We start from the raw sequence: 12,732 nt of genomic DNA, 5'->3' as shown, positions 1-12,732 counted from the left end.
AAGATGAAAATAAATGAAGATTTGCTATAACCAATATGAGTCTCACCATAATAATTTTGTAAAGCTAAAGATCTTGAAATTAATAAAAATTTGCTCCAATGAGTTAACCTTTCGCTTCAACAAACAAGATGCTGAAGCATAAAGATCAAGTTCAAGTTCCGGGTTCGTGTAAATAAAAAAATTAAGTGATAGTGCCGATCCAATTAGCACTTCTGGAAGATAATTAATTCAAACATAAAAATGTTCATTTGAACAACGAAAGTCATAAACGCGTATTTGACACTGATTTTTAACTGAAAGATCTTAGTAATTGGCACCTTGAAATTGCAGTTCAATCTCAGTGATAATTGTAATGGTTATAAGTGATAAAATTAGCTAAAAAATGAAAAAAAAAATTAATTTGTTAAATTATACATGTTTGATAAAATTAGTTATTAAAGTAATTAAAAAATATAAGATGATAAAAAATAATAAAATTATGATTTATTTTAAAAAATTAATCCATAAATTTGATATATATCAAGTATAAAAATATTTAAAAAATTAGAAATTAAAAATTAACATTTTTAAAAAATACTTTAAATAAAATTTGAAAAATATTAAAAATTACTAAAAAGAAAAATTGGAACAATCCAAATATAAGTTTAATTAACTCAGCAGTGTTTCAAAATTTTCCGCCTAAGGCGCAAGGAAATGCATCAACGAGTGCAATATATATATATATATATATATATATATTTTTTTGGGGTGTTCAAAGAAGCTTATTTTTCCATGGACTAGTGGACTTATGACGTGTATGTATTCTGTAAGCTGTTTTTGGTGTATGTATTCTATCGTTTGCAAAAGCCGAAGCTTTCAAGTTTCACGGCAGGTTCACTGTCGAGCATTATGGGGGTTATCTGATGTTTAAATATATAAACAACATAATTAGAAGTTTAGAACAACACGCAAATTAGCATTTACGCATCTTCCACGGGGTTTCTACTTTCTACACGGTCAACAACAATATAACCTGGATTATTTTAATCTTATTTATATTCTTTATATATTAATAATAAACTAAAAAATGTTGGTTGAATGTGGTGTTATAAAAATTGGTCCTATCATTAATTCCATCAATACTAAATTAATAGGTTAGATAATGTTTAACTACTGGATCACTTTTTGACTCAATTGACTTGAAATTAATATATATATATATATATATATATATATATATATATATATATATATATATTACTTAATAAAACATGATTAATTTATATTTTATATTCCAAAATTCAGGTTAGATGAAATTATAAATATTATATAATTATTTATTATTATAAATTATTTTGTAGATATTATCATTAAATAACTTAAAAAATATTATTTTTCAAAATTAACATAAAAATTATCCATGATAATAAACAAATCAGATAAAAATATATAAAATATATACTTGAATATTAAATCATATCATAATTATAATAATTAGTTATTATATATTTATTCTTATTAAGATGAAAAACTAAAGTAACACATATATTAATCAATGATTAACTATTAATAATTTAATACCGGATAACTGAAAAAAAAAAAGAATTGGCTATTAAAGAAGATATATGTGAAAAGAGAAAGATAGCAAAGATCGAGTGTAGCAAACATACGTTTCCGTGAATGGAAATGGAGCACAGAGTGATTCCGTTTTCCACGAGAGGGTGGAGGAGGACTTATGATGTTTTCCTCAGTTTTAGAGGAGAGGATACCCGTTTTGGTTTCACTGGTCATCTCTACAACACTTTACGTCATAGAGGGATCAACACTTTCATGGATGATGAGGCGCTTGAGAGAGGAGAACAAATATCAGAAGCCATTTTCAAAGCAATTGAAGAGTCTGGGAAAGCCATCGTTGTGTTCTCGAAAAACTATGCATCCTCAACATGGTGCCTTGAAGAACTTGTCAAAATCCTCAGTTGTATGAAAACTAAGGAACTTAAAGTTTATCCACTATTTTACAACGTGGATCCATCTGAGGTACGGTACCAGAGAGCAAGTTATGGTCAGCAATTGGCTAAGCATGAAATCAAAATGAAGTATAGCAAACAGAAGGTGCAAAACTGGAGGCTGGCTCTGCATGAAGCTGCCAATCTTGTAGGGTGGCATTTTAAAGATGGGTACACCTATAACACTCTTGTCCCTCTTTTCTTTTTGCTTAAGTCTTTAATATTTATGACTTAAATATATTTTAAGTTCCTGATAAATAAAAAATTTTAGTTTGAGTTCCTAATAATTTTTTTTGTTGTTTTGAGTTGTTAATATATTGAAATTTTTGTTTTAAGTTCTTACCATCAATTAAGTGATATGTGTCATTTTACAAATTGATCTTTCTAAAGTTATCAATGTTTATGATGGTGCCATATCATCACTTAATTGATGACAGAAACTCAAAACAACAAAAAATATTTATTGGAGACTCAGAACAAAATTTAGTCATTTATGAGGATCTTAAACATATTTAGGCCTTTATTTATTTATTTATTTATTTTGTTATAATTAATATCTTTGAAAATTTAGTCATGAAGAGTCAGCTAATGGGATAAGACTTCTGTTTGTTATATTTAACATGGAAGATGGAAAATGATCTCATGGTAAATAATATTTCAGAAAATCGTCACTTTAATTGAGTCAAATGATGTCATGTAAACATGTAATATATGTAGCCGATCTCACCTGGTGAGAAAAGGCTTTTGCTGTTGTTGTTGAAGATGGAAAATGAAATACACCCCTTGTTCATGAATTGTGATTATAGTTGCATATACAGGAGAAATTATTTATGTTCAATTAAAATTTAGTAACTCTTAATATTCCTATTCATGTCCTTCTCCTTACCCTCTGCTTAAAAGCTTCTTCCAACCATACCATGAAACATTTGAACAAAAGGAAGTAAAGATGGAAAATGAAATACACCCCTTAAGACTACATATAGTTGCATATATAGGAAAATTATTTATGTTGAATTAACATTTAAACAAAAGGAAGTAGCCTTCATTCTTGATTTCTTTCCTTTCCTTCTCTTTTACCTTCACTTAAAAGCTTCCAACGATACCATTAATGAAGAAGTAACTTTTTTCTTTTCAACAATTGTCTATCAAGCTTCTTTGTTTATTTGTAATAAATGAAACTTGTCATGATGGATTTAATTTGAGTATCCACATTTTTTTTTTGCAATTTCACAGACATGGATATGAATATGAATTTATCACACGGATTGTTGACGTGGTGGGCATATCAAAACCCAATCTTTTGCCTGTTGATGAATATCTAGTTGGAATTGAGTCACGTATACCTAAAATAATATTCCGTTTGCAAATGACTGATCCCACTGTCATAATGGTGGGGATATGTGGAGTTAGTGGAATTGGTAAAACCACTCTTGCTCAAGCTTTGTTTAATCACATCAGCCCACAATTTGAAGGTTCATGCTTTCTCAGTGATGTTAGAGGAAGTTCAGCCAAATATGGGTTAGCATATCTGCAAGAGGGAATTCTTTCTGATATAGCTGGTGAGAATATCAAAGTGGATAATGAACACAAAGGAATTCCAATCCTGATTAGGAAGTTGCACGGCAAAAGGGTTCTTTTGATACTTGATAATGTGGACAAGCTGGAGCAATTGGAGTATTTAGCAGGAGAATGCAATTGGTTTGGTTTGGGCAGTAGAATTATCATAACTAGCAGGTGTAAAGATGTTCTAGCTGCTCATGGAGTTGAAAATATATATGATGTACCTACGTTAGAACATTATGAAGCTATGCAACTTCTAAGTTCCAAGGTAACCACGGGACCTGTACCTGCTTATTATAATGCCATTTGGAAACGTGCAGTTCACTGTTCCCATGGCCTTCCATTGGTTTTGAAGGATATTGGTTCTGATTTGTCAGAAAAAATGAATGTTATTGGTTCTGATTTATCATGGCCTTCAATTGATGAATTGGGGATTGCACTAGAAAGATATGAACGAGTTTGTGATGGAGAAATTCAGAGTATACTTAAAGTGAGTTATGATAGTTTGAATGAATGTGAGAAGAAAATTTTCCTTGACATTGCATGTTTCTTCATTGGAGAGCCAGTATCATATGTTGAGGAAATACTATCAGCTATTGGTTTCAATCCACAACATAGTATCAACAGACTTATCGATAGATCTCTCCTATCTATCGATTCCAGTGGAAGGTTGATGATGCATGACCATATAAAAGACATGGCCATGAAAATAGTGCAACAGGAAGCACCCCTGCATCCAGAAAAACGAAGTAGATTATGGTGCCCTCAAGATGTTCTTCAAGTTTTAAATGAAAATGAGGTAAGAGCTACATTCACTGGTTTTATGTTGTTAGATAATGAAGATATGAGAAACAAGCCTTTATGTTACCTCTAATTTAACATTTATTATGTTAGCATATACTAGTATGCTTTTCCGTTTATAATTTGAATTTACATGTATAAGTGTTTCTCTATGAAATTTGGTATGTACAGTTAGTTGTATTTAACTTATTCTTGCTTTCAAAGGGATCTGATAAAATTGAAGTTATGATGTTGGTTGACTTACCACGAGGAAATGATGTACTGAAGTTGAGTGACAAAGCCTTCAAAAATATGAAAAGCCTGAGAATGTTAATTATTAAGGATGCCATATATTCTGGAATCCCCCAACATCTCTCAAATAGCTTGAGAGTTCTGATATGGAGTGGATATCCTTCAGGATGCTTACCACCTGATTTTGTCAAAGTGCCTTCTGATTGTCTCATTTTGAACAATTTCAAGGTATGTAGCTATATCAAATTGTTCCTCTGACCTTGAATAATAGTCTCAAGTTTATTGTCTAATTGTTGTACTCTTCTGTTTACAGAATATGGAGTGTTTGACTAAAATGGATTTCACTGATTGTGAATTTTTGTCAGAAGTACCTGACATTTCTGGAATCCCAGACTTAAGGATATTGTATCTAGATAATTGTATAAATTTGATTAAGATTCACGATTCTGTTGGATTTCTTGGTAATCTTGAAGAGCTAACTACGATAGGATGCACTAGTCTAAAAATAATTCCATCAGCATTCAAGTTGGCATCTCTTAGAGAGCTCTCTTTCTCTGAGTGCTTGAGACTTGTGAGGTTTCCAGAAATATTGTGTGAGATAGAAAATTTGAAGTATCTCAACTTGTGGCAAACTGCCATAGAGGAATTACCATTCTCTATTGGAAATCTTAGAGGGCTTGAATCTTTAAATCTAATGGAATGTGCTAGGCTTGATAAGCTACCCAGTAGCATTTTTGCACTACCAAGACTTCAGGAAATTCAAGCTGACTCGTGTAGAGGGTTTGACATTTCTATTGAATGTGAAGATCATGGACAACCGAGATTATCTGCTTCTCCAAACATTGTTCATCTGTATCTGAGCTCTTGCAACTTAACAACTGAACATCTTGTTATATGTCTCAGTGGTTTTGCCAATGTGGTATATTTGGACATATCTTACAATAGTTTTACGGTCCTTCCAGCATGCATTAAAGAATGTATCAATTTGAAGACTCTTCTGCTAAGCAATTGCAACCAACTTCAAGATATTTTAGTCATTCCCTCTAAATTAGAAGACATAGATGCATTAAACTGCACATCATTGACATCTCAATCATCAAGTGTACTATTGAGCCAGGTTATATTCTTTAATGCTTCTTGTTTGAGTTTTCTTTTGTTAATTAATCTGTTTATTTTGTGAATCCTTTGCTCTTTCAAAATATTTTTCCTTATTTTTGTGTGATCAGGCATTTCATGGAACTGGGCAGAAAACTGTAATTCTTCCAGGTTTAAGGATTCCAGAATGGTTTGATCATTGCAGCAGTGAAAGATCCATAACCTTTTGGGGCCGTGAGAGATTCCCAAGGATTTGTGTGTGTGTTTCTTTTGGAATGCTCGAAAATTCACTGCACCACCATTTTCAAGTTACATTCTGTATAGTCATCAATGGCCACAAAAGGATATTGTCCAACCGTTGTTACGATTGGTCAGTTCAGACAGATCATGTGTGGCTTTTTGATCTAACTGCCCTTGTTAGTTATGAAGATCTCAGAGGAACATTGGTGAAGAGTGACTGGAATCATGTGGAGATTGAAATGGAATGGAATTGCTGTATACAAGGTGACCATGGGCCAACAAGAATGGCTATTGTGAAATGGTATGGAATTCACGTATACAGGCAGGAAAGTAAAATGGAGGATATTTCTTTCACAAATCCCAAAAATCTACAAGAAAATATTACAAGTAAAAGGGTTGGTACTGAGGTTTTGGATTCATCAGAGAAAAGCCAAAAGAAGTTGAAAGCAATTTCTCAGTGGGATTGATTCCATTCCTGATTGTAGAAATCTGCTTTCAGAATCAATGGATTTCTGTCTGAAAAGTGTTTGGTTTCATGTTTCAACTTATGAGTCTAACTCAATCCTACAAAATCAATTTGTAATGTAAGAATTGCTCTCCATTTATATAGTTTATCTTGTTACAATCTTTAGTCGATGTGAGACTTTCAACACACTCTCTATCTTGAAATGATCACAATTTAGGTGATTTTTCCAATAGCTTCAAAACACACTAATGACCTATTAGGATACAAGTCATAAGTGCTTTTAAGAACTTCTCAACTGAAAATATATAGTTTTTTTAGTAGAGAAACTCTCACTTCTAGCTTCATATCCAAATAGGCCCCTTAGTCACACTTTCCTAAATGTACTCTGAATCACGATTTCCTAAGTATATACAGAATATATTTACTCACTTTCACAATGCCCCCTCAAGTTGAAGCATGATAGTGGCAAAAGCCCAACTTGTCAAGAAGAAATTCAAACTATCAGCCGAAGAGCTTTGATAAAAATTTCTACAAGTTGGTTGTATGTGTGAAAATGCATTGGAGTAATAGTCTACTTCAATATGTTTTGTGCATTCCTGAAACACCACATTAACAACATATCATTAGCAACTTGACTATCACAAAAATAGTCTTATAGGCTGAGGGTGTGACACTTTCAAGTCGTGCAAGATATCTGAGTCACTTTAACTCACATGTTGCGGTAGCAATAAATTGATACTCAGTCTCTGCTAATGAACGAGAAACAGTTGCAATAAATCGGTACTTCTTTGTCTTCCCATATACAGGAGAGTATAGCTTCGTGTATCACATTCATAGGTTTTCTTACAATTGAGGAATTTGACAAGTTCAAGGCACCATGTTGTGGAAGCCTAACTTTTTGAGAGCACAACGATGGTCATCCTAGACTCTTAAATTGCTTTGAAAATGGTGTCTGAAACAGTGAAATTTGTTCTCCTCTCTTAAGAACTTCATCATCCATGAAAGTGTTATAATCCCCCTTTGGTACAAAGCATGGTAGAGATGACTAGTGAATCCAAAGCAGGTATCATAAGTCCACCCACTCACGGAAAAAGGAAGAAGCACTCTTTGCTTCATTTCCATACACGTACGTTTGGCAAAATCAGAGGACAACTTTCGCCTTTACAAGAGAGCTTGTCAGCTTTAAAAAATGCATTAGGCTATAATAAAAAGAAAAGTTTATTACAAGAGACTTTATTAATCTCATGCAATTACTTAAGACACATTTTCTTATTAAAACAAAAAATCCTAATCAACTCATTTATATGTCTATTGGGTCAAAATTTTGGTGTGTTACAGGTAAAAAATCTTTATTGAGGGAACCCCAAACAACTGCTACATATCAAAAGGGAGAAAGATGACAGAGTGAGCATGATAAAAATCTATGCAAACAATTTAAGAAATACAATAAAAAGAAAAGTTGAAGTGAAATTGAATTTAGATGCAAATAAAAGGCTCATGCCAGAAGTTCAAAATTCTACAAGGAGATATGTCTACTGAATTGAGTAAAGGAGGATACTTGTGAGGAATCCAAAGAAAAGAAAAAAAGAAAGAAAAAAAGGCACGCACATAGCAAAGGAAAGAAGGTGAACATATGCAAAGTATGAAGCAACCCGAATTCATTGGTGAGATTTTTTGCTAAAAGAAAAAGGGTTTTAGGTTTGGATTTGTACATGCGAGTCTTTTTTTCCCTACAGGATGCACCCACCAGTGTATTATGTAAATAAATAAGAATAAAAATAAAAGAGTAAAAACACACCATTGTATTACAAAATACATAAAAAATTAAATAAACAAATAAGTCCCAACTTAAAACAAATGCATGTTTTTATTTCAAATACACTATTCTTATATGGAAACAATTAATAATTTTTTTTTGAAATTTGAATAGTGGTTGATTTAAATAAATTATAATTAGAATAATTAAATTTAAGATATCAAAGATAAAAGGATATGCAGATGAAAATGATTAATGATTTTCTTCATTTGTCTGAAATTTCCATAATAATTAATAAAATTTGAAGAAAAATAATTTATTAGATCTAATAAATGCCTTAATATATAACTCTTCATACAAATTTTTAGAGTAAATAGGCATTTTGGTTCCTGACTTTTGACCCCTTTGGCAAATTAGTCCCTATCTTTTTGAAATGTAAAAAATAGTCCCTATCTTTGCATAAGTTTTGAAAAATAGTCATTGCTGTTAGTAAGGTGCATTGTCGACAATTTTAGTGTCACATAGACTATCCAATATGACAAATTGTCCCAAATTGTGACACGTAGACTGGACCTTAATGCAAAATTTAAAAAGTTGTCAAATATTTTCTTCTTCACTTGCTTCTTTTTCCTCAAATTAGGGTTTCTAAAGCATGTCTCCTCATCTTCATCATCACTACTAATGGGGTTTTTGAGCTCCTCTAAATGATAATCATCTGTTTCATATTCAACTTCAACTTCCTTCCTCATACAAGAGAAGTCTGTAAACCACTCATCCTAGTCATTGTCATCTTCATCATCAGGATTACCAACCTTTTTCTCCTTATCACCACCAACATCTTTCTCTTCACCACCACCAAAGTCTCTCTCTTCACCACCACCAACGTCCACATTAATACCTTTCTCTCCACCACCAACATCTGCATCAATGGTGACCAAGTACAAATAAATTACATTAATCAATTATTAACATTAAATTCCAAAATAATTCAAAATTATGCTAACCATGTTGGACCAAGTAGAGATCAATTAAGATTTACCTTCCTCATGGCCAGCAACAGGTACATCATCTAAATCATCCTCATTACTAGCTTTTGGAATTGGATGACATTTCAAGTCCAACATCAGTGGGACTTCTTCTGGAATTGGATCTACTTCATGATGAAAATAAACGTTTATCTCATTCTCATTTTCCAAAGCATCCTTCACTAAGTATAATATATCTCCATCTGTTGTACAACTCATTAACCCATGATTAAAATCTAAGTCCTTATCAATCAACCAAAAACAATCTCCTATCCTGCTATACTTCTTACATGCTTGCACCAGATCACATAGGATAAATGTGTTCATGTAATCTGCAGATATATCCTCCCAAACGTCAAATTTTTTGCCTATATATTCAACATTTCCATCACTGGCACGTGGAGTAAATCTTCCTCCATGGTGCAATATTAAAGTTATCTTGACATCCATTCTACACAATCAGAAACCACAAACAATGTCATATATTAGGAAATAAAAAACCTAACTCAAACATAGGCACATCACACAACAAAATGCAATGTCATGTATAAAAATAGAGCATCATAAATTAAAATAATAAAGGACCATAAAACAGAGTAACAATGAATCCATGCTATATCAAAACCCTTCAATATATAAAAGCCCAAAAATACAAGAGAATGTAAATTGTTCTTCATCAAACCTTAATCAACACATCACAATGATTTATATGAATGAAGAGCAAAACAACGAGTTGGTTCACCAAGACAAAGACCAAAACGAAAAACAAAAATGCAAAAACACAAAACAACCACAAAATAAAACCCTTCGCGCATCAGGGCGATGAACACGAAAACAAAAGTGACAACGTAAACGACTGCAAATGAAAATGATAACGTACATTATGCGAACCTGAAGCAACAATGAAAACGAACACACAAAAATTTCAAATGATAACGTACATGACGTGAACCTAGGTGAAGAGCGAAGCGCGAAGAGTGGCAATGACCAACAAATGCCGAGAAACGTTCACTACTGGCGGAGGGAGGGATTGATGATGAGAACGAGGGAGACCACGACTCGAAAATGGAGGGAATACAAAGAGACGTTCTTGGATCACAGTGAAAAAACCCAATGCAATTGTAGTCTAAGGCAGTGAAACCGTTTTAGGGAAAATGGGTTTACTTAATTTTTGAATGGTTTTTATCCTAACTTATCATAAATTTTCAATTCAGTCCAAAGACTTGCAACATGAGTTTGCTTACATGGACAAAGACTTGCCACATAGACATATGACTAATAGTGGAAATTGGATTTTAACGGTAGAGACTTATTTGCATAATGGATGTAAAGATAGAGACTATTTTTTACATTTTAAAAAGATAAGGACTAATTTGCAAAAGGGGCCAAAAGTTAGGGACCAAAATGCCTATTATATATGGAGGAACAATATTATTGGAATCTACTGGATCCAAAAATCTGGTCGAACACAGTGAGGAATGTGATGGACATGAAAGCAAACATGGGTTCATTTGTAACTGCTCTTAAAGAAAAATATGTTTGGGTGATGAATGTAGTACCTCGTGATGGGCCAAACACACTTAAGCTTGGGGAATTGCTAGGGGCACCCAACATTTTTGCTGGGGCACACAACAAATTTCCTAAATGCCGAAAATACCCTTATGGTATTTTCGGTTATAAATAGCAGTAGGATTTTTTTTATTTCCGCAGCACCATTTTTTCCGCAAAATTTCCGTAAGTCAGTGTACGTCGCTTCCATTTAGGGTCGTTTGGAAGCATATTTGTTCTCCGGTGGTGTACGTGCATTGGTGAGGAGTATACGGTGGATTTTGGTTAGTTTTCGTTGCCGAAGAAGAAGAGGTACGCGAAAAACTTACGGATTGGTGATCCGTATGACCCATACAGATTTTTTTTTTGTTTTTAATTGTTAAATTAATTATTAATAATTTAGTTAATTTGTGTTTTTAGTAATTTTGTAATATTACATTGCTTAAAAATGAATATAATAATGATTAATAATTAAATAAATTTATATGAGAAAGATTATGTATTTAATGTTTTTCATTGGAGGATGTATTTATTAGATTTATATGACATTTTAATGAAAAAGTCCTGTAAAATATTTATTGTGTAAATAGTTATATTTGTGTGAATTGAATTTGAATTTGTTAAATGGTTTATTAAGATGGATGAAGACCAATGGATGTATGATAGTATCATGTCTGAAGAAGTTGAAATGAATGTTGAAAATGAGGAAGATGTTGGCGTTAAAGTTGATTGCTCTGAGGTATTTGTGCAATTTTTTGTTGTTGGTACAATAATTATATTACATAGATGTTTACTCATGGCAAACCTGATTTGAATTGTGCTGTAGTTGTTTGGTAGTCGTGAGGAAGTTTTACAATGGGCTCAATTGTTGGTTCATGACATCGGATTTGTTGCCGTTATAATGAGGTTCGACACCAATACCGGTGTTCGAGGAAGAGCCTCATTTCTGTTGATAACTTGTGAAAGGAGTGGGCAGTATAGGCCTAAGAAACATAATTTGGTAAGAGCATGCACTGGCAGTAGAAAATGTGAATGCCCGTTTAAGTTGCATGCGAAGCCAGTTTCGGGAGGAGACAACTGGATGGTGAAGTTAATTTGTGGGATTCACAATCACGAAATGGCAAAGTCATTGGTTGGGCATCCATATGCAGGTCGACTGACAAAGGATGAGAAGAATGTTGTTGTTGATATGACGAAGTCCATGGTGAAGCCAAGAAATATTTTGTTGATGTTGAAGGAGCACGATGACAACAATTATAAAACAATCAAACAAATTTACAATGTCAGACATGCTTACCGTTCTTCCATAAAAAGGAGTAACACCGAAATGCAACAATTGATGATCCTGCTTGATCGAGATCAGTATATTCACTGGCATAGGGTGAAGGATGATAATGTTGTACGTGACTTGTTTTGGAGTCATCCTGATGCAATAAAGTTAACCAATTCTTGTAATTTGGTTTTCTTGATCGACAATACCTATAAAACAAATAGGTACAAATTGTCGTTGCTTGATATTGTTGGTGTTACACCAATAGGAATGACATTCTCCGCTGGTTTTGCTTACTTGGAAGGAGAACGTCTTAATAATGTTGTTTGGGCTCTAGAGCGGTTTTGGTGTCTTTTCATGAGAGCTGATGCACTCCCCGGGGTTATTATGACTGACAAAGATTTTTCTTTGATGAATGCAGTGAAAACTGTATTCCTGAATGCTACGAACTTGCTATGTCGGTTCCACATTGACAAGAATGTCAAAGCAAAGTGCAAAACCCTGGTTGCTCAAAAGAATGCATGGGATTATGTGATGGAGGCTTGAGGGAGTTTGGTTGACTGTCCCAATGAGAGTTCTTTTGATGAGTACCTTAAAAACTTTGAAATGGCTTGCTCTCCGTGGCCTATGTTTATGGACTATGTGTGTTAAACATTGGTCATTCCACACAAAGAAAGATTTGTGAAAGCATGGACAAACAAAGTGATGCATCTAGGAAACACAACCACTAACAAGTATGAATATTGATTTTTGTT

At 33.1% G+C, this 12,732-nt stretch overlaps 2 protein-coding genes across 2 annotated transcripts; both read left to right on the top strand.

The window, feature by feature from the left end:
* The first annotated feature begins 1,605 nt into the window (after window positions 1–1,605).
* Window positions 1,606–6,543, top strand: LOC114377354 (TMV resistance protein N-like). Its single transcript, XM_028335827.1, has 5 exons — window positions 1,606–2,156; window positions 3,219–4,344; window positions 4,551–4,805; window positions 4,891–5,694; window positions 5,804–6,543. The coding sequence occupies exons 1-5, from the start codon at window positions 1,660–1,662 to the stop codon at window positions 6,377–6,379; spliced, it is 3,258 nt and encodes a 1,085-aa protein (XP_028191628.1). The 5' UTR covers window positions 1,606–1,659; the 3' UTR covers window positions 6,380–6,543.
* A 4,801-nt stretch (window positions 6,544–11,344) lies between these two features.
* On the top strand, window positions 11,345–12,523 carry LOC114373006 (protein FAR1-RELATED SEQUENCE 5-like). The gene is made up of 2 exons (XM_028330568.1): window positions 11,345–11,446; window positions 11,534–12,523. The coding sequence occupies exons 1-2, from the start codon at window positions 11,345–11,347 to the stop codon at window positions 12,521–12,523; spliced, it is 1,092 nt and encodes a 363-aa protein (XP_028186369.1).
* Window positions 12,524–12,732: the final 209 nt, after the last annotated feature.

The sequence above is a fragment of the Glycine soja genome, chromosome 11 (assembly GCF_004193775.1).
Source record: "Glycine soja cultivar W05 chromosome 11, ASM419377v2, whole genome shotgun sequence".
Classification (NCBI taxonomy): Eukaryota; Viridiplantae; Streptophyta; class Magnoliopsida; order Fabales; family Fabaceae; genus Glycine; species Glycine soja.
Note: the sequence above shows the minus strand (reverse complement) of the source record. Positions and strands in the feature narration are given on the sequence as shown.

Excerpts from the sequence above, each read along its gene's own strand:
- LOC114377354 (XM_028335827.1), top strand. The coding sequence starts at position 1,660 with ATGGAAATGGAGCACAGAGTGATTCCGTTTTCCACGAGAGGGTGGAGG. Across the intron at positions 2,157-3,218 it reads GGGTGGCATTTTAAAGATGG|ACATGGATATGAATATGAAT; the intron begins GTACACCTATAA and ends GCAATTTCACAG. Across the intron at positions 5,695-5,803 it reads CAAGTGTACTATTGAGCCAG|GCATTTCATGGAACTGGGCA; the intron begins GTTATATTCTTT and ends TTGTGTGATCAG.
- LOC114373006 (XM_028330568.1), top strand. The coding sequence starts at position 11,345 with ATGGATGAAGACCAATGGATGTATGATAGTATCATGTCTGAAGAAGTT. Across the intron at positions 11,447-11,533 it reads TTAAAGTTGATTGCTCTGAG|TTGTTTGGTAGTCGTGAGGA; the intron begins GTATTTGTGCAA and ends ATTGTGCTGTAG.